The 27,766-nt window shown below is 34.8% G+C and overlaps 1 protein-coding gene across 2 annotated transcripts in view; it reads left to right on the top strand.

Annotated features, from left to right (window-relative positions):
- The window catches only part of LOC142339670 (uncharacterized), a 41,713-nt gene extending 18,299 nt beyond the window's left edge, over positions 1 to 23,414 (top strand). Inside the window, exons 9-13 of one of the 2 annotated variants that reach the window (XM_075389897.1) lie at positions 4,396 to 4,615; positions 13,537 to 13,703; positions 14,099 to 14,298; positions 17,557 to 17,770; positions 22,184 to 23,414. In XM_075389897.1, the coding sequence (XP_075246012.1) occupies positions 4,396 to 4,615; positions 13,537 to 13,703; positions 14,099 to 14,298; positions 17,557 to 17,770; positions 22,184 to 23,341 (1,959 nt within the window). In that variant the 3' untranslated portion in view covers positions 23,342 to 23,414. Of the gene's footprint in view, positions 1 to 4,395; positions 4,616 to 13,533; positions 13,704 to 14,098; positions 14,299 to 17,556; positions 17,771 to 22,183 lie in introns of both variants that reach the window. The other variant, XM_075389888.1, reaches the window with a different exon arrangement.
- The last annotated feature ends 4,352 nt before the right edge of the window (positions 23,415 to 27,766 follow it).

Below are 27,766 nucleotides of genomic sequence, written 5' to 3'. Positions count from 1 at the left end.
GGAACAGTTTCTGTCAAAAGTGGAGAAGGTAATTACTACAGAGTGTTTTGTGTACTATGTAAACTGCTCATCAGCGACTGATGGAGAGCATGACACGTGCGTCTTGAGTGTTTCTGAATATGAAGGTGCCAATGATGAGGACGAGGTTGTCGAATTTCCCTCTTGGCACAATGGGCTGGTTGGATGTTCTCAGGAGACCAGAAGCAGTAACTTAAATTTTCGGGAACCTAGGTTTTATCAATAATGGGTGGCCCAAATGCTAGGAAGGAGATTACGTTCATTCACTTAGAGGAAACAAAATTTGGGCGTATGACGTTTTTTTGAAGAGGACACCGTTGATCAGACTGGAGGCCGTGTTGCTTATAGGGTCGAATAAAGTCGTTTAGAAAAACATGAAAAATTGGCTGAGGCAAATGATGGTTGTGCTGGTTTTGCCCTTAAGAGGTCACAACCTACAGTGTTGATACAATCGCAAACAGTAGACTTGTTCGACACGTCCAATGGAGTAGCATCTCGGTTATCATTGATCACAAAAACTTCTACTCTCTCTTCTAATGGACTGCAGGTGAAAATGGACAGAAATTTTGGGCCAACGCACAGAAAGATATGGATCCAATAGCTATAACACGTTAGGAATGCAGATGCGCAGCCTTCAAACTTCATCATTGTAGCGGGCAAGAACAGGTCATGGCGATATCAAGAAGTTTTGGAGGCTTTGTGTCTTGGGACACAGCTGAAGTGTTTTGTAATGCCCAAAGTAACTAGGGAAACTGTTGATTGGCTTGGCAATTCCAATCACTGCATGTCGATGAGGGCATTCGAGAGGCTTGGAAATTAAAATAACGGAGGAAGAAGGATGTCGCGAGTTGAAGAGTAGAGATGATCTCACAGTCTTATTAATCTTCCTTCTAACCATTCTGGTATCGTTTTATTTTTATGTCGGATACTGCTTCCTGTGTTCAATCATTGACACATAGAAAACTATAGTTATATTGATTAGTTGCCTCTTTGATTGTAACGTAAACAATTAGCATTCAAAAGACTGTTGTGGAGGGGCTGAAAGAATACCAGTACTTGTATACCGGAACCTGTTTTTGTTATTAAATATGTCTGTTATGCAAAACAGGATGTTCACATCATTTGCTAGTACTATCCTTTGCATAATTTTAAAGAGTGGATTGAGTCAAATTAGTTGAGTTTAATGTTACTGGTATAATGCTAAAAATGAACTTCTGATGAGATGACCAGTGTAAACGATAAAAGTTTCTTGGTTCGACTAACCAATTTGTTGTTTTTGAGTTGGCTTTGAGTTGTCTCTTTATGTGTGTAAGTTTCAAATCATATCCTCATGATTAAATTTGTAATCCGAGTAATCATTTTAAAACTATTGCTCTTATTTGTTGATTTGTATTCTGCTGCTAAAAATTGACACGTGTCCTGTAGTAGTTGCTTTATGTACCAATGATATTCATTTGTAATTGGCAATGGTTCACAAAATGGTCTGATGGGCGAAATACTAGAAGAAATAATGTGATAGGGGTGTCAAGGACAATGATTGTGAATAGGTAAGGTATGCTTAGAATTTGAAAAACACTGACCTTTATCACAAAATGTCGCAAATGAAGGTGATGGGTTTGGCAATTCGACAATTGGTTCCCCACAGATTTTTAATTAGATTATTGGCTTGCAATTATAGACCTAATGTCAAACACGATATACGTGGCACAAAGTAAGGTGGAATTTGAAATTGAGAGCATGCAGCATGGATTTTCTGGTGGTGGCAGTTTAATTTATTAGTGGGTATCACCTCAGCACGGTCGAATTTGTTAGGGAGATAATACATACAAGTTGCAAATTTTTTCGTTTTCACTTTGAGAAAACTGTTTTAGAATTACAAATTGGCGATAATAAACTTCCAAATACGGCTAATACACTGAGTTTGACCGATTGACTAATTGGTAGCATCAGAAGTCTGATGCTGCATTGGTTTTGATAGAACAAATTGAATTGAGGTCGGCAATTAATAAAGACGGTGTTTAGGTCGTTTAATTGATCATTTGAGTTCATAACAGCATTACGCAAAAAAAGGGAACTGAAATACTATATAGTTGCGACGTTGACAAATTCTCTTGATATTGTCCTTTTTTGTACCTTGTTACAGATAAGTTACTATCGAATGAAACCAAAGCATTACCACAACAGTGCCATAACAGAGCTGTAGCTTAGGAGTTGATTTGTACAGAATTTGTGAAAGCAAAAAGTTTGTTGAAAGAATTGAGCCAACTTAACCAAACCAGAACACGGGTGAACCGCTATTAGATCAGGCGGCTTCTTTGAGAGATTTGGTAGAGATATTTTGCGGTGATAGAGAACATCATCTATCATTTGAGTGGATTTGGTTACAAAGATAAAGATTTGGTTACTAGTTTACTCATTTCACGTTATTTGATTACTTGAATCAGTTTTTTATTTCAAGTTGGGTCTCCAACTTTCGACAAGAGAATTGTGGGGACTAGAACCCTCCAATAGAAATCTGAGATCAATCAAACCACCTTTCAGTTTGTTCGAGTTTTGGGCGCTACTCTGTCCCCAACTAATGAGCCTAAGCATTGTACAAAATTCTACAATTGCAGTGACACCATGATTCAATACGTACTGATTTTGGCACAAATATGCTGTATGCACGCAATCCGAATCCATTCATGAGCTTTTTATCTTTTTAAATGTCATCCGATTTTAAAATTTGAAAACAGACTTTTTGTCGTGAATTGTTGTACGTGACAAGTTTAAATCAGCTACAATCGTTAAAACCGCTTGCATTCATCATGTATAAGAAGCTGGCTGTATAACTCAGACTTTTTGAAAGAACTCGAACTGTCTTTCAAAAATCGTTTTTCGAGGCATCTTTCAAAAGAGCAAATTTTTGACACGTGTTTGTTTCTTCTTCTCTATCTTGGGGTTTTATTTGTCATGAACTGTTTCCTTTATATTAAACATGATGAAAGTGTTATAAATACTGCTTAGCAAATATAGGTGACCCTGGGTAAATAATTCTCATCGGTTTAACTACAAGTGTTACCCAAAATCTGTAAACTAGAATATTTTGATAAAGATATTTGATATTCAGCATCAAATTGTTGGTTTGCTTATAAGCTTGTCAAAACCCATCAATTGAGCGTGCTGATTTGCCTCGCTTTGCCCAACTTTGGTGCGTTTATGTTTTCAGGCCATTTTATTAGTCAATTATTTTAGGCTTGCAGCGCTTGATTTGCTGATGCAGAAAACGAAAATTTTTAGTTTTCTCAAACGAAGTTTGTTGCAAATACAATAGTGCTGTCGTCTTTTTTGGTTCAATTTTTCACTTTATAGATTTTTCGTCTGACGCTTTTAATTGTTTGTCCTCAAAAACCTCAGAACTGGATGGATAGGAAAATCCCGGAATGCATTAAGTGGCTGAGCAGCTCTCTTAGAGCTGTGCGCTTTACTAGTCGCAATGCATCCTATTAACCGTAACTGTTTTGAGGTGACATAAATTCATGGCGTGGATGGCAGTTGATAGGTTGATAGTTTTAAGAGTTCGCCCCCCCCCCCCCCCTCGACCCATCCACCCTCCTCCGCCCTAGAAATGTGGATCAGCCCTCCGAACCCAATTCCCCCTCACCCACTGCACTGAGACCCCCACTCCGCTCACCCCCCCCCCCCCCAATGCTAGCATACCTAAGTCCCCGCTGGCTACCACCAAAGCATACCGGTCGCTGATCGTTTGAGAGCAATTCGCTCGACTATAGTTGGTTATGTTTGCACTTCTTAAAATTTCATAATTTATTTTACTACCCCAATATCACTATCGAGCTGCATCTGTCTAGCACCATGATTAACTTAGAAACTTACCTTGCAGCAATCAGTACGTTTTTACCCCGCACCTGCAGAAACTTGTTAAATTGTCCAGCAATTGAAATAGGAGTAAAATTAGCTATTCTAGAGGTTCCATCCTCAATGACACATTTCGTGCAAAAATGTCTATTCATCAATTATCAGCTTATGCACTTCTGGCTGAGTCAAATTATTGGGTCTTATACGATAAAAAGTTTTGTCGGGTCTTATACGATTATAACTTAAACCAATAACAATAACATCTTATACAACAAAAATTTCGGAATAATAATTCATTAGGAACAGGTACTGGTTGATACACTGTAAAGCTCTCTGGTGTGAAATCGCGTAAAGTCACACGATTTTTTATCACACGAAAATCTAATTCACGATTTAATCATGTAACTGGGCATTTTCTCGTCTGTCACTTTTTTCCGAAAAATTATGTGGCAATGCACGATTTTTTTGTGTGATTAACACGAGAAAAATTTAGTGTGTAGGAATGCCTGTTTTTTTAAACAGGCAGAGAAACAGAAGATAACGGACAGTCTCAATGTGGTGAATGAGGCTATCAACTCTGTTGAGAGACACCAGGATGAGTGGTTCGACAAACTCACCAAGTCGCTCAGAGCCGAGATAAAGACCAGAGAGGCCAACGGTGATCAACTCCACAAGAAGATAGCTGATTTGGACACAAAATTCGTCGAGGCTTTGTCCTTGATTGAACGAGAGAAGCCGTCAGGTTCTAGTTTAACTAATTGGTAACTCATTGGTGTTCATACAGCTTTACCTATGAGAGTGAACAAACGAGTCAGCCACTTTTTGTTTGTCCAGGGTCTCCTTAACAACAAGAACATAGTTCAAATTTTTTTCGGCAAATATGCACTAAAAGAGTCTAATATAAGTTAGAGGATTTCATCAAAATAAAACGAACTTTGTCGTGTCGTGACTTATATTTAATGAAAATATATTAGGGAGTATCATAAAGTTAAATAATCTTTTGTTGCATCCCGCCATCGAGACTCCATATCCATAAAGAACACATAAATCGCAAAGGTTCTCAAAAACCTTCTGATGCGAGTACAACGGGATAAAATGCTTTATTATAGTCAATATCTTAAAGAAACTCTTTGAAATCCTCAGCGGCACTTTTACTGTTTTACTGACGTTTTACCATTGTTGCTTTACAATTATAATGATTGACGTTTGCAATACCAGTAGCTAAAGTTTTCAGATGTGCTGCTTGCGCTCGAAGAAGACTGAAGATCCAGAGATAGTGCTTAGCAATCCAAGAGCACTGGCGGTAGACGCAAAATATTTGTTTCTGATCGTGGAAGAGGTAAAAAGAAGATTTGAGTTTTTCCGGTGCATGATTCTATTTCAAGGTCAAACTAACCTTCCGCACTTACGTAGTATGAACTTTTTTGATAGCTATTTTTTATAATTATTTGATTGGGATGTTGATTGATTGATCCGTAGTTGCATTGTAAATCTAGTTTGTCACCATGAATAAAGGATTTCTTGATTGGTCGAATCGAATTTTCTCGCGATACTATTATACGATGCTCTGGAGACTTGATGCGGTCAACAATGTGTGAGCTAAGATTGTTTCTTCACTGATTCTGAATTTAATCGGAAATTATTTTGCTGCTATAAAGCTATAGTAAAGACTGATGTTTCGAAATCTGATGTTTTGCAAAACTGAATTAAAGTCAGTATGATTTTCTGTTGAGTCATAAGCTGATGAGATATAAACAAAATGATCTGTGCCTCATAATTTTATGTACCGGACGTATAATTCTGTAAATTGGAAGAACTTTTTTATATCTCGCAATAATTGATAAAATGTTTGGAAGGATTATAACAAGGTAACTAACTCTTTGATAAAAGGTTAGAATAAGTTTAAAACGATGACAAGGTAAAAAAGCTGGAAAATAAGAAATAACAGTTGAACAGAAAATCAACTTATACAAAAACTACATCTACATATATAGTATCATGTGCAAGATAAGTTATAATCATATTTATCGTTTCTCATGGCCATCAGTAGTTTCTGTGCCGCGGTCGGTTTTGCATTTGTAACCATCCTTGAAAAAAATTGTAGCAATCTTTCAAATCAGGACTGGAGTAACTTTTATCAATGTGAAGATGGAAATAGCTTGTTCAATATTTTCATAAACGTTTTCAGTACTACTCTAGCGCTGCACGCCTCACTTATAAAAAGATTTCAACCAGAAAAAAAACTGCTGAAGAATCTTGGCTAACAAAAGAACTGAGAGAAGAAATCACGAAAAAAACATAGACTTTTTCATATCTGGAAAAAAATCCATCAGAGCAAATGCATACCATTTTCCAATAGCAGAGAAATTTGATTAATAGGCCTTTAAAAGCAACTCAAAACGAGTTTTTCAAACAAATTTTCAATGAACTACCAACAAGTAAAGAACAATGGAGTTTCATCAAAAAACGAATTGGCAAAGCAAGGGAGTGTCTCGTTATAGACCAACTAGTCGATGGTGAAAGAGAAGTAGAAAATGAACTTGATATTGCAAATTGTCTCAATATAAGTTTTCAAAAATTAGGCTTAAAAAATTGACAATATGTGAGCGCTCCAAATTTTTCGCGCATAGAAGTTAGGGAAAATTTTTGCTTCAGAACAGTCACACTAAAGGAACTCTATGATGCCATTGATTCACTCGACAACAATAAGTCTCCAGGTTCAGGCGTTTTTAATGCTTGGGCAATCAAGGCAGCAAAGTTTGCAATCGGAACCCATTTGCAGTTTGTTTTTAACACATGCATTCCTCAAAATATTTTCCCAGAAAATTTGAAACTTGCTTTCATTTGTTCGGTCTACATAAAACTGGATGCAAAATTTTGTGAGAACTATAGGCCTGTCTCAATTACTGCAATGTTTGCAAAACTCTTTGAGCGTATACTTCACAATCAGGTTAACGAATTTATACAAAAAGAAAAAATTTTGAACGGTATACAGTTTGGATTTCAAAAACATAAGTCTTCTATAGATGCTGTTTTACACTTAATCGAAGCCTTAAAATAAAACTATGATAACTTAAAAGTTTTATTTCCTGTTTTTATTGATCTAGCTAAACCATTTAGTTCAATATCGCACAAAATTTTTCTCCAAAAAGAATGAAGCTTACGGTTTTTCAGAAAGTGCGATTGATTTATTTGCTTCATTTCTTAAAAACAGACAACAGTGTGTCATGAAATAAATGATATTTTCTCAGAATTGTTGGAAACAAATTATGGTGTTCCTCAGGGAACGGTTTCAGGGCCACTAGTTTTTCTTCTCTACAATAATGATTTTCAAAAAAAGGTACAAGGAAACTTTGACATAATTCAATTTGCTGATGATACAAGTTTCCATTTTAGCAGAAACTATGTCTGCGAACTGGAAAAATGTGTTTCTGAAATACTGAAGAAAACAGATATTTATCGAAAGCAAAACAAATTAACCATGAATACCGGTAAAACTGAACTTCTTTGCGTCTCGAAGGAAAATGAAAATTTTGATCCAATAGTTTTTCGGGGACAAGAAATTAAGCCACAAAGTCACTGCAGATACTTGGGTATAATCATTGATTCTAAATTAAACTTTCATGTATAACTCAACAAAGTCCTATCAAATATGGCCGCAGCGATTAGATCTATACGTTATACCTTATACGTTATCAGTTACCTCTAAAAGCGCGATTGATGCTATTCAAATCCGTAGTCCTTTCTCAATTAACTTTCAGCGCTCCTTTTTTCAGAACTTGAATTTCTCTGCTATGCAGTGAATTAATCGACAAATCAATTGGGGAATTAAATTAGTTTGCTATTTGAGAAAAATTTGAGAGATCTAGAAATCTCTTAGTAAAATCTGACATTTTACCTGCAATACTTTTAAAAAGCCAGATGAGGGTTTCAAAACTTAGAAAAGATATTTCATTATTGAAATCAGAGGGCCATGATGAGTGTTGTTTTCTAAGCGGTAAAGTCTTAGCAAGAAAAAACAACAGAACTGAACAGCTAATTCTCCTAAGGTCGAGCATTCGATCATTACAAAAAAGAAGCATCCAAAAAAGGAATAAACTTCGCGTGAAGTCCGGACTATCAGATCACGCTCACAGTTTAAACGCATGTTAAACCAGCATCTGCTTCAACAATTCAAACGGTAAAGTCTTAGCAAGAAAAAACAACAGAACTGAACAGCTAATTCTCCTAAGGTAGAGCATTCGATCATTACAAAAAAGAAGCATCCAAAAAAGGAATAAACTTCGCGTGAAGTCCGAACTATCAGATCACGCTCACAGTTTAAACGCATGTTAAACCAGCATCTGCTCCAACAATTCAAACTTGTACCGTTGGAAAGGAACGTTGGTGGCTTCAAAAGTTGTTTTTACCTTTAAAAGAACGGAACCACTAATTTTGATTTTTAACATTGTACTAATTATTAATATAACATTTTAAACTTGTGATATTTAACCCCTGGGTTATATTTTTATTTTAGCTTGTGTTAAAAAAATTTTGTTCTGCCATTAAGTTTAACGGTGTTCTCCTGATTGTTTGGGAAAAAACAGAAGAAAAACAGACATGATTTGAGGATGGTTTACTGAGGATGATTTACTGAGGAACACCACAAGTAACTGGTAGTTTATCTGACAAAACATCATCAGTTTTAACACATTGCCGTCTAGATGAAAATAAAAATGAATAACGTTCACAAAATCTTTGTCAAAACAAAAGTGAAAGATTTTTGATCCACAGAATCAAAAATTTGGGTGAAATCTACGTGAACAAATTGCTCGACGGTTTTGTAATAATTCAGTTATAAGTCATGCAGAAATGAGCAATTGTGTAACTGTCTGAAGGCTTTACATGAAATTCATGTTATATGGGATTCAGCCAATCTTTCTTCTTTGTGAAATAAAAAGAAGCAAAACTTTCTCTAAAATTAAAATGACTCGGTGAGTTTTGAAATATCAACCAAATTGCAAAATGATAACATATGTTAACTCAAGGTGGGTGAATGGTGCTGTTCTAAGAACAGATTTTTTTAATATAGTTTGAGGTATATCATCAAACGCTTTATCAAATATAGTTTGCGGTACGTCATCAGATAATTTGATTCCATTACCAATGCCAGTTAGTGAATCACATTTAAGTCTTAGGTTGCAAAAAACTGAATGAAAATTTTTTTGCAGAGATAAGCGTTCAATGAACCTTCAAATGCCACCTCATTTTTTGAACATTGATTTTCGGAAGCAACTACTACCATTCAAATATTTCAACAAAGCAAACGCTTCATTTGTTTTAAACTTCTTGTTACTGTTCAAAAGTACTTGCTTGTCAAGTCAAAAGCAATCATTAGTTCATTTTTGATCCTTCCAACTCTGCTCGTTTGATGTTTCCTAGTTGCAATTGGATTATTGAAACAAAGTAATTACTGCAATGAATAAGAGAAGGGAGCTTCTAGGTGCTTTCTCCGTTTTATTTGAGACGTTTGTTAAGAACACAATTTACTTTTTGATAAAATTTTGATTAAAAATCAGGGTGAAAATTTTGGCACTACTGAACAACAGGTTGTGACAGTGTGAGAAGTGACAAAAATTCAGCCTCGTATAAACGTGCGCATTTGCACACATTGGTAATGAAATTCATCACTTGTTAAAAAAATAGGATAATTATCTCAGCACAGTCGCCTTACAAAACTGAAGTACCATTCGTTGGGCTGGTGGCAGAAAATTCATTTCAAAATACTTCCAAGCTTAAGCGTGGGCAAATCAGCTTTTTGTGTGAGCAAGAAATCATTGCATAAAGTTTCTGATGAGATTGAGTTGCAACGTATTTTTGGAAAATTACAATCACCCAGAAGAATCCAGAGGACAGATTTGCGTTGCTTATAGCTTAGGCTAGCAAATAGGTTTTAAGTCCGGACTATCAGATCAGGCTCACAGTTTAAACGCATGTTAAACCAGCAGCATCTGCTCCAACAATTCAAACTTGTACCGTTGGAAAGGAACGTTGGTGGCTTCAAAAGTTGTTTTTACCTTTAAAAGAACGGAACCACTAATTTTGATTTTTAACATTGTACTAATTTTTAATATAACATTTTAAACTTGTAATATTTAACCCCTGGGTTATATTTTTAATTTAGCTTGTATTAAAAAAATTTTGTTCTGCCATTAAGTTTATCGGTGTTCTGATTGTTTGGGAAAAAACAGAAAAAAACAGACATGAACTGAGGATGGTTTACTGAGGATGATTTACTGAGGAACACCACAAGTAACTGGTAGTTTATCTGACAAAACACCATCAGTTTTAACACATTGCCGTCTAGATTAAAATAAAAATGGATAACGTTCACAAAATCTTTGTCAAAACAAAAGTGAAAGATTTTAGAAAGCGCGGTGAGTGATCCATAGAATCAAAAATTTGGGTGAAATCTACGTGAACAAATTGCTCGACGGTTTTGTAATAATTCAGTTATAAGTCATGCAGAAATATGAGCAATTGTGTAACTGTCTGAAGGCTTTACACGAAATTCATGTTATATGGGATTCAGCCAATCTTTCTTCTTTGTGGAAAAAAAAGCAAAACTTTCTCTAAAATTAAAATGACTCGGTAAGTGTTGAAATATCAACCAAATTTGCAAAATGATAACATATGTTAACTCAAGGTGGGTGAATGGTGCTGTTCTAAGAACAGCTTTTTTTAAGATAGTTTGCGGTATATCATCAAACGCTTTATCAAATATAGTTTGCGTTACGTCATCAGATAATTTGATTCCATTACCAATGCCAGTTAGTGAATCACATTTAAGTCTTAGGTTGCAAAAAACTGAATGAAAATTTTTTTGCAGAGATAAGCGTTCAATGAACCTTCAAATGCCACCTCATTTTTTGAACATTGATTTTCGGAAGCAACTACTACCATTCAAATATTTCAACAAAGCAAACGCTTCATTTGTTTTAAACTTCTTGTTACTGTTCAAAAGTACTTGCTTGTCAAGTCAAAAGCAATCATTAGTTCATTTTTGATCCTTCCAACTCTGCTCGTTTGATGTTTCCTAGTTGCAATTGGATTATTGAAACAAAGTATTTACTGCAATGAATAAGAGAAGGGAGCTTCTAGGTGCTTTCTCCGTTTTATTTGAGACGTTTGTTAAGAACACAATTTACTTTTTGATAAAATTTTGATTAAAAATCAGGGTGAAAATTTTGGCACTACTGAACAACAGGTTGTGACAGTGTGAGAAGTGACAAAAATTCAGCCTCGTATAAACGTGCGCATTTGCACACATTGGTAATGAAATTCATCACTTGTTAAAAAAAATAGGATAATTATCTCAGCACAGTCGCCTTACAAAACTGAAGTCCCATTCGTTGCGCTGGTGGCAGAAAATTCATTTCAAAATACTTCCAAGGTTAAGAGTGGGCAAATTAGCTTTTTGTGTGAGCAAATAATCATTGCATAAAGTTTCTGATGAGCTTGAGTTGCAACGTATTTTTGGAAAATTACAATCACCCAGAAGAATCCAGAGGACAGATTTGCGTTGCTTATAGCTTAGGCTAGCAAATAGGTTTTAAAATTAGATTTCTGTAAAATCCGAATTCTTATTAAAAACCGAACCTCGAGTCGGTAATTTTGCAAGTATAAAGCAAGATTAAGAATCATGTTAATTGAGACAAGAACACATAAAGGCTCACTTTCCGAAAAAACAAAATACATAAATAATACCCAACAAAGCGTTGCTCATAGCAACTAGTAGTCCGCCATGTTGACCGGCTATTCGATCTGATCTCATAACAATATAATAGGGGTGACCTGCGAAAATTGAATTATCACTGCGTAATTCGTCGGGCCAAGTTGTATTCAAACAGACTATTTCAAGTATAACTAGGCTTAAGATCTGGCTTTATCTTAATCTTCTCCCGGTCGATAAAGTTTTATTAACGTTACAAAAGAAAATTGAATTGAGATTCGGTAGAAGGACATTTTCTGTAGTCAATTCTCTTGTTGTAGACGCCCGCGAGAAATTGTGTGTATGTTTGCAGGATTTTGACGTTCAATTTGACGTTTTTGCAATCGCAATTTGTGAAGCTGCGTTTCCTCATCTTCAGTTAATATGTCTGGCGACACATATACATATCCAAAGATCTCAAAGTATTCAATGCAACCGACTTACTCAAAAAATGATTTTGTTTTATAAACTTTAGAAACATTAACTGATTTCCTGTATCACTTTGTGGTTCTCCAATGGATTTATATTGAAAATCAAACGACTCCAGCAATACCTCAGCTTGTTTTGCAATGTTTTCAATAATATCATAAACAGCACAATTGTCAGAAAGCTTTGCCACTTTTAGGATTTAATTCAATCTTTTCGCATCTTTACGTGATTGTTCTCGCTGTATTTCAGCAGACAATGTTGTTCGAGTTTGCTGCTTATTTTTTGAGGAGTTTCAAAACGTTTCGGAAGTAAATTTTGAGTTTTTCAAATGATTAGAGGCACAACAAAAAAAGCCGCAGTTAAAAGGTTGAATGCACTCAAAATTAGAGGGCACCAAATTTTTATCTGTACAAGACAATCCATAGTTGTGCAGACCATCAGTTTTCAGTTAGATTATCACTGGTGAAGCCAATGCTGTTACGTGTTCGTGGAGGCTTTATAAATAAGGCCTAACTACTCACTGCACCACTGTCCAGCGAAACACAAGGAGCATAAAAAGTTCAATTGGCTCTTGTTAAGCGGGACAACGAATAGGGCTGGAGAATCTAAATTGAAATTCGAGCGCTAGTGAGATGCAGTCAATCGATATTAAGTTTACATCACATTTAGATCAGGGCAAAGAATTTTAAGTTTAGCATAACCCGGGTCACTAAAATCACTAAAGGTCTATATATCGGGTCCGTCGAAGCAGATCAGGCTCTGAAGCAATTTTTTTAAATAGCAACTATGTGTTTTTTAATAAGCTTATCCGAATAAATAGTTTATCGGAACAACGAATCAATGATATAAAATTAAAATATGTTTTTCTAAAGATCAATTTAAATTACTCTAGATTAAAGCGATGAAAAATTTCAATCTTTTAAAAGAAAATTTTAACTTGATTTTGAACCTTGATATAATCAGCCATTCAATATTTTCCGAGCTAAGCTCCTTTGACATTCTAAACACGCATTTTTTTGCAAAACCTTCAAACCAATCGGCGAAAGATAATTTCGCCCAGCCCTCAAAAAGGAGAGCTATTGAATGGTCAATGCTGGCCTTTCCTCAGTGAGTTGGTTGTGTTCTGTCTCTTTAGAATGACATTTGATCGGGTTAGCTGGGAATTTTAGATTTATCATTTGGTATTAATTCGACCAAAATTGTACATAGGACCGTCATATCATACCGTTGAAAGACTGCTCGCATATAATTTTGGAATACTATTGGACTTCGAACCCGACACTTGCTTCACATTAGACTTCAACTCTGCTGCAGTCAGTTGTGATCTTTCGACCAAAAAATTGGGTCTGCTTATTTAGCTTAACATACTGACTATAATGAACGAGCAAGAGATATTTAGTGTTTCAGGCTGTGTCGTTTAGGAAGCTATGTTAGTTAATTTTCATTTTGTAAATATTAGTAATATAAGTGATCTCTTGCAGCAGTGGGTGGTATCCATGTGGCGACTGCTCCCTCTCTGGGTGCAAGGAAAGAGACAGTTGGTGGTCTAGAGACCGATGTGAGACTACTCTCTGGTAGAATCAACCGTATAGAGACCACCATAGATGAGAAGTCAAAGGAGACTATGATGCTCAGGGAAAGCATGTCCATGGTTAGAAATAACTCACAATTACATATTTGCAATTTAAAATATATATCCAAATTTTTCTTTTTTGCTTTTATGTAGTAACATTACACTGATCCTATAAAGTAGTCTGTCATTAATTGCCAAGGAACGTTATAGTGCAAATAAGTGTTCCTTTTCTCACTAAATTTACACGTTTTCCGGTTTATATTTGATAATGAAAAACGACGTTGAACATAACCACGATACAGATTTTAACCACCAGTAGTTGAAATATGTCTATTTTCATCGAAGACTTTATTAATTCCATGATGACCTAATTGAATTACTTACATGAATAGTTAAGTTTACGTAATTGCTGATGCGAATTATGTGAGTTAAAGCGGAGCTTCAACGGACGTTAAGCTTTGTATCCCTTTCAGAGCAGCTCTAGAGGAATAGACAAGATAAACGAGACCCTGAATCAGGTGATAGAGTGGTACTCAAAGTCAACTAAACAGGTGGACGATGTGAACAGTTTGTTCCTAGAGAGGGTCGCACCTAGAATTGACGAGATTGAGAAAGAGCTAGAAAATTTGAAGAAATACAGTGCGGCCAGAATAGAGGAAGAGAAAGCGGCCAGGTAACACTTAGCTGAAATTTATCCAATGTCATATTTGATCACACTGTTCATTTGATTTCAAAAGATCTCATTACGCATCGGCTCCAGGTCGAAATTATCGCGGATTATTAAATTGATTATTCATTACCTCAAAATTGCTTTAATCCTATATCGCCAGGATTTTCCTTACATAAGGAAGGAAAGCCAGAAACAATGGTTTTCAAAAATGAAAAATCGCAATTGGTCAACTTCGTTGAATTCAGTCACTCATTGGTACCAAATCGTAAAAGCAGTTATGTAAGTCTAGTTCATCATTATCTTGGTCCAATAGAGAGACCAAAAGTATCTTAACAAACTGATTTCCAAGATGGCATCAGCAATCGTTTCACTGTATTTGTTACGTCATCAAAAACTTTTAAGAACCGAAATAGTTCTTTTTAATTCACTTTTCCTGTGAGTTTTGATATTCACCGCTACTATTGGCCAACAACTAACAAAGTATTTGTTTCTGATTTCAAAAAATTAACTTATTAATGTTTGATTACTGTTAAATAACATGGATACCGCCCAGGAACTTATTCCTATGATAAAAACTCTTCAAGCGGTGCTAATGTTTGCAAGTATCGTTACACAAAAATTTTTGAAATCAGTTGATTGAAACTAATATTATCTGTTTGTTTATTAGTACTTGATTGTTCATTGTCATCTAATCAATTACAATTTTGATCATGTTAGGTCAGAAAGCTCCTCACTTAACACGTTGGGAAGGCCAAGCTTAACAATGATTTCTATTTTTATTAAGCAAACAAGTCCCGCTCTATATTAGACAAATATTGTTGTACACATTCGTTGGTGTATGTTACATTTAAAGCAAATTATTACGTCAGTTTTACGCCAAGTTCTTGGCGTGGATTTGAAATATTTGATGGAAATTCGACATGGCTAACAACAATTCCGCAAGTCAAATATTCATTGAAAACGTGACGTTTTACTATCGCCATCTTCAACCAATCATAGGGACAACATGCACAATGGAAGTATCAGTTTGTTAATGGAACTTGAAACACTGACAGAAAAAAAATCAGTCGAAACTCATAAATTATTATTATTATTAATTACAACTATTAATATTGTTACAACTATTATTAAATTGACATAGAGTGCGTAATAAAGCACAATTCTGGAGTTGTAAATTGTTACTGTGTTTTGTATTGAAAGTTTTGTACTGCACTGAGCTGTATCTTGATTGTTGACACGCCAGCTTCTGGTTTTTCGACTTGTGAGTACGAAGAGCTAAATAGAACTTAGGTTTAAGTTTTTGCAAAATACGTTTGAGACATACATCTTTTTGATCGATTTGTTTGCATATCGGACTAAACTGATATACATAAAAAGATCTCGTTTCTCTAGTAAACTTAGTCTATTTTTAATTTGGAAAACTTGTGATGAGCAAATAGTCATAAACCGAACTTGTAATGCAACGGTAATCTACAGCATAGTGGAAAACACAGTTCACAAATGGTAACTGCAGAAAGGTAATATCCGGGCAGATTTGAAAGAGCTAAAAGGAACACGGTGGTTTGAAGCTTTCCATGTCATAAGTGGGAGAGCAGCCCTAACACACGTCAATTGTTCACGCTTTGAAATCAACAACAGAAACGCGAGAAGAATCGTCTTCGTTAATAAATTTTGCGTTTTTTTTAAATAACATTTTTTGGATGATGTTAACGGCGTTTCATTTCCAAAAGGCACGGCAATTTTGTTTGATATCCAAATCGTACAACATTTTTGTTCACTGTATGAGTTATTGCTAAAATTGATAAGAGTGAGGAAGGACTGACTAGGGAACATTTTTCTGGTGTGATGTATTTGTTCTTCTATTTTTTGCGTACTGATGTTTTCGAATTCAGATGCCTTCATTTTTGGCTTTGAATAGTACTATGTTAGGAATCCTTACATTGAAACGTCGCTCAAATGGTGATGGTAGCAAAATTATGTAGTTGTAAAATTTTTTACAGATAATTTCGTAAATTTTAAATGCAAATTTCAGCCGAATTATGCATGATCGTGATCTGCATCGGATTTTTGCTGGTAGCCGAGGAAATTTTTTAATACGCTAAGATAGATATCGACAAAATTCCCATAGACATTTTTTAAGTGCTATGCTACGCTTGTCAAACTGTAGCGTATTCAGACTTGTTTTTCTTAGCAAATACTCTGTGTAACCATTTTCGGTAATAAAAATTAGCCCTCGACGTTCTTCGACTGAATTGTCAGTATTTTGTGCCTTTGGAGCTCAATTTATTAGATCACATACAATATAGATGGGCGTCACCTGATCTTTTGGTTAGTTTTTTGTTTTTTATTGCTTCGAGCCTAAGTTTGTGCGTCTAGTGGAATATCGTGAATTTTTTAGAATAATAGTTCGCTTGTGGAAATTTTTTGACGATCGGATGCTTGAAGATTATGAGCGCATAAACTGAATTGTGCAAGCAAATGGCGATAGTTTTCTTTTGCTAAACTTCAGCCGAAATTAAATTCCTTAATCAGCGCAAATCAACTGGATCAAAATTAAGATTATCTGTTTCTTTATTAGTACTTGATTGCTCATTATCATCTATTAAATTAAGATTTTGATCATATAAGGTCAGGTCACTTCCTCACATAACACGTTGTGATGGCCGTGCTCAACTAAAATTTCCGTGCTAACGAATTTTTCAAACAACTGACCGGCGAAAAATATATTATCTTGATATTTGCTTAGCTTTGTTCATTTATTGCCTCCGGCTTTAAGCAGTCTGCGCCTTTAACAAAAGTCAAGAAAATTTTGTTAGCAATTATTTCCTGATGGTTTTTGGATCAGGAGTGTGGGGAATTCAATTTTCGCAAGTGGTTAAATCTGGCACGGGGTCTCAATTGTCACCAGGATAGCACTAAGTTTAAAAATTTGTTCAAGAGACTTAGTTTGATGACATTGATTATGTGCAAATTATTGTAATTCTTACCCCGTACTTAACTTTTCCACCTAATTCCTTGAAGCCGTGAGCCCTTTTTGATTGCTTATGAAAAACAAATTTTGTCCCAAATGCGCTGGAGTTATATAAAAAATGCTATGAATTTATGCACGAAGTTATTGAAAGCGACAAAACTTTGAAATTCGGATCATTTATTGCAACGCAGCCACCTAATTGTTACATTTTAATGATCTGAAGAATGCACCGACATTTTGGCCCGAGCAGTTACAATGCTGACTCAATTATTATTATTTTTAACGTTTAGATTCGCTGCTAACAATGAAGTTCAACGGGATCTGAAAAGGATACAGAAGGATTCGCAGACAATCAAAGACGAACAGACGACTTCTTTTAATAAACTGAAGATAGAGACGGAGCAGTTAGCCTCTGCAATTCTCCATTTTAAGCAGTCACTCAGGCAGTCCATGGAGGAACAGATATTCAGGATCGATCTCCAAATGTCAGAGGATAGTAAGAAGGTATATATCATTAGATTTATGTTATATGAATTTCTTGAGTTTACCTCTTGATTTTGGGAAAACTACTCAAAGAACCCAATTTTTTCTGTAAGAATTTTGACCATGGAGACTTCCACATACTTTTATTCTTAGAATTTTTTTTGAATTGCGGCGAAGGAATACCGAGGCTATTAATGATTGCATCGTAGTTTTTTTTACAATTCAAAGAGGTGTTACGACAATCTATTTTTTGATCGGTGACTTCTCTTTTCTCAGGATGTAAAGTAAGGCGCTGCACGTGAAAAACAGGTATTTAATTCAATCTGCTGAACAAAATTTAATTACAGAGTGAATTTAGATGGCTGTTGTTCATACACATCTCTTAGAGAGAGTGAGAATAAGTCACAAATTTTTTTGTTGAGCTAACTTTTTCAGCCAATATGGCTTTTCTCATATTAAATATCAAGTAACTGTACATTTGGGAGAATTTTATGCGCAGTTTTGAAATATTGAAATATTTGTTGAAACTTTGCGTTTTTTTACCTTTCTCTCAATTTGTATTGTATACGGTGAGATTTGGATAAGATTCACTATTTGTGGCGGGACTCTATAACTATATTTTTTAATCATCATTTTTGTCTACCTTTGGCGTTTTCTACTTATTATTTTTTGTGTTGTTTTCAGAATTATTCCTTTAAATTGGTTATTTAAAATTTTTTTGTGACTGATATGAAACAATTGAGTCCTGTCTAGCCTGAAATAAAGTAACTGGATTCTAGATTTTTTTAACACGGTTGACTGTTTTTTAATCGCTTTCTGTATTTCATATTACAATATATTATAAATGAATAGGGGTGAAAAAGCGGGACACCCATATCGAATAGCATAATTAAGTGAATTTTTTAAATCTTTCGACTTACCTCACTAAAGAAACAACGTCTGCGCTCACTTAAATAAGTTTCAAAAACATTCACTAAGTGAAGATTATTAGTGGGATCATAAGATTATTAGTGAGATTATTATCATCTAAACGGGCATCATAACTGGGCATCATTGGGATTAATAGTGCCGCGAACTTAAGTGCTTTTATTCTCTAGGATTAGAGTATTTGAATTTCTAATCTCAACAAGGCGGCTCGGTAATGTGCAATGGCACATAAGGTTCCGACCCCGCCCATCCACAATTTTGGCATAATTGTCTACCAAATGAGGAACAGATAGAAAAACCCAAAAATTATTTTTTGCGAATCCCAAAAAAGCCCAAGTCTTTTTCAAAAAATTCTGTATGAACGATAAGATAACCTCCAAAACAAATAACTCAGTGGAGTAAAAATTGATGCATTAGATTGCTTTAATATGTCAATATTAAGAAAGCGAGTCAAAACGAACAGCAAAATCAAACAACAACAACAACAACAAACATTAATTACATCAAAAAACTTATGTCCCTCTTAAAAACTAAATTTAATAACAAAGTCAACATACCGTCAGATAATCCTGAAACTAAACAAAAATAACATATAAATCACCAGAAAACATATGCGACCAGTCCATAAAAAGGTTTGGTAACAATTATACAAAAAAGAACAAAAACAGAAAAGTAAAAAAAATTAACTTATTTTTTTGAAACAATTAACTTCAAAGTAATAAATACCATTAGGAATAAATTAATATTACCACAAATTTGCGATTACCACTGCTTCTATAGAAGGGCATTAGGACCTGACCTTATTCATTTTTTAGAGCGGCTAGAAAGAACAACAAAGAACAAACAAAATTTCAATTGAAACTTGCCAGAAAACGCTGTCAAAACCGTCAAGCCAAATTTTGGCACTCAAAATATATTTGATTGCGCCTTCTTCAAACAGCTATAATGTAGTACGTGGCCATTCATTAGTAAGACTAGGTAACAAGTAGACAAAAAAGCGAAGTGCTAAAGTATGTAATACTTTTAATTTTTTTTTCGAAACAAAATTACATTCAATGTCATGAAAGGCATTAATTACAAAAAGAGCTATTTAAATATCGTCGTTTTTTCATGAAAAGGAAACCCTCGAGACCTGTAATTATCCGGAATATTTCTTGCATCTACAAAAAGAACGTCAAATATGACAAAAATCAAATTAATTTAATTTTTTTTTGTGAAAAAGCGGTGTCGAAGCCAGTAAGGTCATGACAAAATCTTTAAAAAAAAGATTTTGGGACACCAATCCCTTTTATTCCCACACCCATAATGTCATATTTGACCTGTAATCAACTAACGAGATTAGGTAACAAAAAGAAACATAAAAAGAACAAAATTGCGAAGTTAAAAAAGTTTTTTTTTTAACTTTGGAAAACGATGCGTTTGAAAGTCATAAAAGCCATCAGCTATCTTCTAATATCAGAATATCGGTTTTTCTATTCTTCCATGAAAAGCCAATGAAAGCTATCACTATACAGGAAATTTCATACGACCGTAACGACAAAGTATAAATGACAGTTAAGACAAAATTAAAAAATTCAATTGATTTCTTCAAGAAAGAGGCGTCGAGGCCATTAAAACGATTATTTATATCTTTCAGGATTTTAATATGTTCAATTGTGCTTTAATTTGAATGCTAATAAGGTGACATGAGAACTGTCAATAATGCGATAATGTGACAAAATTAGAAAACGTGAAAAACTGGCAAATATCAAAACAAAAATCTAAAATCTTGTAGTATCAAAGCCAGAAAACAATAATTTCAGGCTTAAAACTGCAACCGAGAATAAATGTTAACTCAGTAGAAAGAAGAAGCAGTCTTTTTTTGCTGACACTAAGCTGGAAGTTGAACAAATTAAGAAAAAAATAGAGGAAAAGTTAATTAAGCCATTATTTATTGAAAAGTCAATTATTTTTAAAAAAGAAACGACCATAAACTTTCAATTAAAAAACTAAATGCATTCGCCTGGAGCTGTTTAGCAAGTGAATTGGTTGGACCTATCACTCCTGAGCTTTGATTTGATATGTTCTGTTCTTTATTATTAAAAAAAAAGTCTTTTTTTTTTAAAAAAAAAGACCGACTGATTACAACCCGATTTTTTTTTGGATTGTAACAGTCCAAGAATGGCCCAAAACTACCCCTGTTAATACTTATTGTCCGTTAAGAACAATTGATTTTTCGAATGTTGTAGATAAAGATAATTTCTGAGTTGAAACTCAAAATAAATTTTGCATTTTTGATAATCAACGAGTAAAGTTAGCAAAAAACGGCAAAGTTTTAACGACAAGGCACTCTCTGCGGACTCTGAAGTAGAAATAGCCCCCCGCTGAGTCTACAAAGATTGTATGAAGGTTGTTTGTGTGTGTACTGTAGGCAAATTTAATCAAAGTGGACTAAAGTAGCTTATTTCGTGCTGTTGTTGATGAAAAAGGCTAAATTTTGAAATGTTTATCCAGATTTTTTGACCAAAAAATTAAATCAAAACAATCAAAAGTGCTTGTTCGTCTTCAAAAATAAAATCAACGACACTATTCTTAAAAATTATAACAAATTTTAGCAAAATTGAGGAAAATTTAGGCAAAAATTCCGGAAAATGTGAATAAAAACAACGTGAATTCACTCTTCTTTTCTCAGAAGTTTAAGCCTCGATAACTCCCTGTAGAAAACGAAAATTAAAAAAATCTTTTTAATTCCATATTCTACGCTGGACGAGCTTTCTAATGATACCAGTCTCAACTCTCTACGATGAATATATCGAGCGGCGAAAATTCACGGAACAAAAAAAAACCCAGTTGAGTATATAGTTCCTCCCCCTCAAGAGGGTCGGAACAATAATCTAATTTGACCAAGTCAATTGTCAATTAAATTTCTTATGTAAAAAAAATTGATCAGAGCTCTATTATGTGGACAATTTGTCTATCTTAATTATTTGCTTTCGACAATTCCAATGAAGGTCCTGGAGGTCTGTCGCGGCTATTTTCCGGCATTTTGCTTGTTATCTCCTAATAAGTTGCTGTTCTGCCAGTTTGGTAGTGTTTGATTGATGGGGTTAATGGTTCATAAAAACGAAGTTGAGTGGAAACGGTTAGTAATCAACCCGTTTATTCAGCTCTCATTTTAAAAATTTTCCAAAAATGTCATTCTAAGCGGTGAGATAAAAACTAGAACCGCTGGGTGTATCAATAAGTTTAAATATAAAAAGAGTTTGCACTTGTGCAAGAGATTCAGTTCTGGTAGAACATTAAATGAGATAATTAAATGAGACCATGAAAATCAAACTTTTATATTTCAAGAGCTTTATTTGAACCCTTATAGATCCAATTCCAGAATTGTGCAAATTTTGATTCCTTTGACCCACATTGTTTCATTTAATATCTGAGGTGTACATTTGATGTTTTCTAATACGACCGCTAATAATTTGTAAACACAACTTTTAATGTTTTCTAAATAAAGAAAAAAATTTGTTTTAGAAAACTGATCAAATCGTCCAAGTCCGTCAGGATGTCAATCACCTCAGTTCAATAGTTGAAGCAAATCTATTGTCAACATCCGAGTGCAATGTCCCATTCCGACAACAGCTCGGTCAGCCCGAAACAATTTTCCCGAGATTATACCCCGATAGGTACAGGCAGAGAGAAAAGACTAGTGAATCGGCCAAGCGTGCCAAACAATCATCGGCTCATGTGCAAACAGACAGTCGAAGAGAAATTCAATCGTCGCCCACTTTGCCGAACGAGATGTCAGTGACAATTAAGCAGAAACCGACATCTCCGGGGACGGCTATGCAAACAATCGAATCATTCCTTCAGGAAATTTCATTAACGAACGGAAAGCCAACCAGAGCAATCCAAACGAGTAAATCAATCTTGGAAATATCTCCAAGTCCTGGCGTAGGAATCCAAACTAGTTTCAGTTTTGAGTCCAGTAGATCGCGTGGAGTTTACATCCAGACTAGCCCTGTTCCAGAGCCAATTGAAGAAAAGAGCACGCAGGCTTCGAAGCCACAGTCGGCAGAGGATCGGGGGAAGTCTAGAGAACTGATCTATCCGTTAGCTGGAATGAACTTTCATGCCCCAGAGGGCGCTCAATTGGAGATGGTTGCGGAGGTTGAACAGAAGTTAACAAAGGAAGACTCGGTTTATCAAAGATACCTTGAAGCTCAACGGGAGAAGTCCACAGGTGAGCAAAACGCAGGAGGTGAAGCCGAAAAACCCCATGAACCGGGTGAAAATCAGGACTCAATGGGGAGTGAAAACACTGGCCAAAATGTGGAGCAAAGAACTGAAAGCCAAAATAGGACCAACACTAGTTCAAAAACCGGTGCAAAGCCGGCACAAGCTGATGAAAGCCATGTTGAACCAGAAAATGATGGCGAACAATCAAGAAATCCAAGTGGCTCTAATTTGGGAAACGTCCGAAGATCCAGAGAGGCATCGAGAGTTTCAAATAGTGGGAGTCATGGGAAACCTCCGCCATCAGGCGGGTTGAAGAATTCTATACAAAAGACAGTTTCTAGGAAGGGATCTTCTGTGAAAGACAACGGAGAACCAGATGCAGACGGATTAGAGTACAAATCACAATCAGGGAACAAAAAGAGAAGTCTACCAATTGCGGATGACACCTCTTAGAGGACTTTAAATTCATTGTTCAAAGTATTAGCTGTCGAAATGTTAATTGAAATAAAACTATTGCTTCCATTTACTATGCATTTTCTTGTCAGCCATTGGTTTGTACAACCTAAAAGGAGGTGGGACTATCTATTACAGTTTATATATACCATGAGCGCTTTCAGAAAAAACCCACAGAAAAAACCACCACCCAAAATTAAATAGGAACAAAACCCCACGGAAAGAAACTCACAAAGACAAAACCCACTTGCCTGTCAAAGAGATTTAAAATCAATCAAAACAATATAAATGACCTGTATCCTAACTCAATTACACAGATAGAAAGCAAGAGATTGAAACAGTTTCTCAAAATGACGTGTTTGGAGCATTTATTTTGTTTTCTTTCCAAACATGTAGATTAATGATATAATCGAAAAGTTAAAGTTTACATGCCTTCAGAATAATCAGGAATTTAACTTTATACACTTAGTTACTCAAATTTTAGTTCAAAGTTTTCGTAGGGGGGTGCATCGCTACGTTCTTTCCTCAATTACGCGAATTTTGAAATCGCTGCAAAATGATCCCTCATCACAATCGGAGTGTTCCATGCATCCGAACTGTCGCTTGATTGAAGCTCCTCGATGTCTGACGCAAATCTTCCTGGGGTTGCAAGACTTCCCGGGCTTACAATCTTCATCTGTCATACAACCTGTCTTCCCTGTTGCTTCTATAGAGGTCAGAAGGACAATGGCCATGCATATAATTGCAACTGCGAATTTTCAAACCATTTTCAATTCTTGATTTGAAGAAACGACAACGTCACGGTGTTAATTTTAACTCACGTGAATAGCACGTGCTAAACATTTACTCGCAAATACTCTAATGGTTGCTATTCGTGTGCGGCATAAAAAATTCGTTTTATTTTGGCGTGATTCTCTTTTTCTTTAACTACCTGCTTCCCTCCTTTTTGATGTGCTATGGTAATTCTTGAAGCGCCTCCAAAAATTTCCAAACATCGGGCTTGTTAGTTTGAAGCATTGATTCAAAACTTCTATGGTAACCTTCTATCGCATTGTGGGTTCTCGGTAGGTGCTCAATCAATCGATGATACACATTACACAATCTGAGATGACAGGGTGGGTGGTTTTCGCCTACTCCCATTCCTGTTGAGGCAGTTGAGATAAACATACTGAAAATAGGCCACAAAATCTAGAGCTTCGAATTCTCGCAGCGATAATTGAACTAGATTCATTCCGAGCATTTTGAACCAAGATTCAGTATGTTCGTGGGCGAGAATGCAACTGCTGCAAACATACGGATACTTAAATTGAATTTTTTGTCCTCCCGATGTTTAACACAGCAGCCCAACTTGACTACTTTTCTATATAGAGAATGACAGAAGTGAAAAAAGAGAAAAAAAACATCCAGTGACCTGAATATTTTTGGAGGGCTTCCGTTCCGGCATTTAGGCAGACTTAACGTCCATCATTTTTCTGTCGAGGTGTTTTTTAAGTTTACTATCTTTTAGGTTTTCCCAAAATGCACATGTGTCCTGTTTTTTGTCTGGCAACAATGCATATATGCATGGCCTTTTTTCATTTTCACAAGTGCTATGATATTTGTTTACTTGTCAGTATCGTATCCCTTCTTAATTTCTGATTGTGCTAAAGTTCATGCAGACCGCGAATGAAAAACGTTTTATTACTTTCATTGATTAATCTCAAAATCACGACTAAAATTTTATGCTAAAGTTGTAAAGCGAAAGAAATAATGATGTTAAAGAGAGCGAAATCCCTCTTCTTGAGATTTTTGGATAATAATAATAATAATGATAACAATAATAATAATGATAAATTATTTTCGGATCAGATAAACAAAAAAAAAACTTTGCGTTTTTTACATTTTTTTGTTTACACTTTTTCTACTAAATCGAGAGAACAGATCTTAATCTTGAACGGAAAACTGTTCTTTCCATCATACTAGAAATTAATAAAATTAGAGCAGTTTTCCTGGAATATTTTCATAAAATAAGAAAACATTCAAAACAGGTTTACCAAATACAAACAATATTTAAACTATATTTTGTTCTGATTCCTGAAGTTAATTCACATATGTATTTATTGTTCTATAATTATCTGTCAATCGCTCCTAAAGCTAGGCACTAGTAATGTGAACAAATTGACGGAGGAAGCAGTATTTGGTTATTTTATATGAACAAGCATACGTTGAATTCAGATAAATATTGACGAACTCAAGTGGTATTTTATAATCGGATTTAAAAAGTCAACCATCTTTTGTATGTTTGACAGACCTATATGGAATGACACTTGACTCAAAGATTTTTAAAATCCCGAGATATACAACCCCTATAATGCGAAGCGCCCTTTAATTGAAATAGAGGAGTAGCAGTTTTGGACACTCGTCTGTAAAATACACGGAAGGAAAAATTTCCGCTTAATTGAACTGTATCATCTTCAACTTTTCTTTTGCAGAGAAAACAGATTCCTTTCTATGTGTTTATAATTCATTTACTAAACACACTGAATAAACTTCAGATAATTTTACGTGGAAAAACACCTTAACTTACCTTGAACATTCAGGTAATTTTGCCTTACCTGAACTTGCCTTAACTTACATCAACTTTACTTGATAATTACCTGAAAAATTAAGGGGGCACCACCTGAATTTCTACCTGACCAGACCTTAAATTTACATGTAAAGTACACCTGAACAGTAAAAGTAAAATTACCTAACCTTACCTGAAAGACTTGCAAAATTTACCTTCAAATTTCAGATTAAAAAAACCCGAAATAATGCATGAAATTTACCTTGAAAATACCTTAATTTAACCTGAACTTTTAAGGTAATTAACAATAGTTAAATTAATTTATCCTTAAAAATTAAGGTAAAAATTTAAAGCGTTTCCAAGGTAAGTTAAGGTTTGTTGAGATAAAATTGTTAAAATGCAGGTGGTGCCCCCCTCAAGTTTTCAGTTAGTTTTCAGTTAAAAATTAATGAATGTATAGTAAATTTAGCGGGAGTTAAGGTATTTTTAGGTGAACTCTCCGCTGAACTTTATCTCCGAGAAACTTATTATATATGATTACAACCTGCAAGTCCTTTTTCAATCTATGTGATTTCGAATAGATCTACTCGACAAGATCTCAAGTCACCATCAGTACCTACGATAACCATTAGATAACCGTTTTTAAGCGTTTCTTCATAGATTTGTCTCAATATTTTTGTAGTTTGCTTTTTGCATAATTAGTTTTTGATTCACCATTCATCAAAATGTTGAACTCAGGAAATGGTTTTTTAGTGTTGTTTTAAAGCCTATTCATGCGTTTCTTAGTGCAAAAATGGCTCACAATTCTTCTTTTTTTAAAAAAAGTCACGTTTTCTTTTTTCATTTTTGAACCTTTGAGCGAAATTTTTGCCATCAAACTTTGTTCTAAAGTCACTGTCATCTCAGAAATTTATGATCGCTTCCGGATTGAATTTTTGAAATAGGATTTTACGTGTTTCGTCAGGGTTTTAAAGGTTTAGTCATAGATAGATCAGTTATTTTTTGACGTTAAGTGGTTGAACTTTAAAAAGAATTTCTTTTTTAATTGCGATTTCGAAATTAATTTGACTTTTTTGGGGCAAATTATCTCACTGATTTTAATCTTAGCATTGTGTGCGTTATCACGTTTTTTTGGAAGGAGCAGGACTGCGTATTGTTACTTAGTCTTCAATAACAGGCAAAGAATTGTGAGTGTTATGCTATATAATTTTTATCGCTTTGGATTCAAATTCTCAAAAAAACATATGCGTTTTTTGTTATTTAGTTTATACAGTGCGTGCCTACCCTCCACGATATTTGTTTTAGAGCCTAGTTTTCTCGGTTACGTTAATGCAGTAACCTATTTTTTTTGGCTCTACCTTTAAGAGTTTTAAAAAAGTTTAAAGATTTGCTTTAGCTTGCAGTTTATATTTAACATCATCCAGCTTTTAGATTTTGATGAAATTAGTGTTTTTTGTTAATATCTATGACTGCAACGTCTGGTTTATGTTTTTCAGCGATCTCATTTGTTTGTAGCTTTTGATTAGAAACCACTTTCTTTGTACAGGCATAACTTGCTTACCGTTCTCTTTCACCTGATAACTTTGGTTTTGCAGTATTTTTAAATCAGTTCAGCCAAAGTATCTCCATAAGCTGTTAATTTTGGAATGCTATGCGGCCAAACCGAAAAGTTTTTGTTTCCTTGAGTTCTAAAAATTTTTTTCCTTATTTTTACAAATTAGTTAAATTTCTACGAATGATATGTGCTTCCAGTGTGTTTTTTGGGTTTTATAGTACTTTTGAAAAAAAATTGAGTTTTACTGCGGTTTGATTTGTTACAACCCGTTCAATTTTTGTTCTTGAAGTCTGAGAAATTAGTCTATTTTTCAACGTTTCTTATT

Source organism: Convolutriloba macropyga, chromosome 1 (assembly GCF_964194025.1).
Source record: "Convolutriloba macropyga chromosome 1, txConMacr16.3, whole genome shotgun sequence".
NCBI lineage: Eukaryota > Metazoa > Xenacoelomorpha > Acoela > Convolutidae > Convolutriloba > Convolutriloba macropyga.
This window is presented reverse-complemented; position numbering and strand designations above follow the sequence as displayed.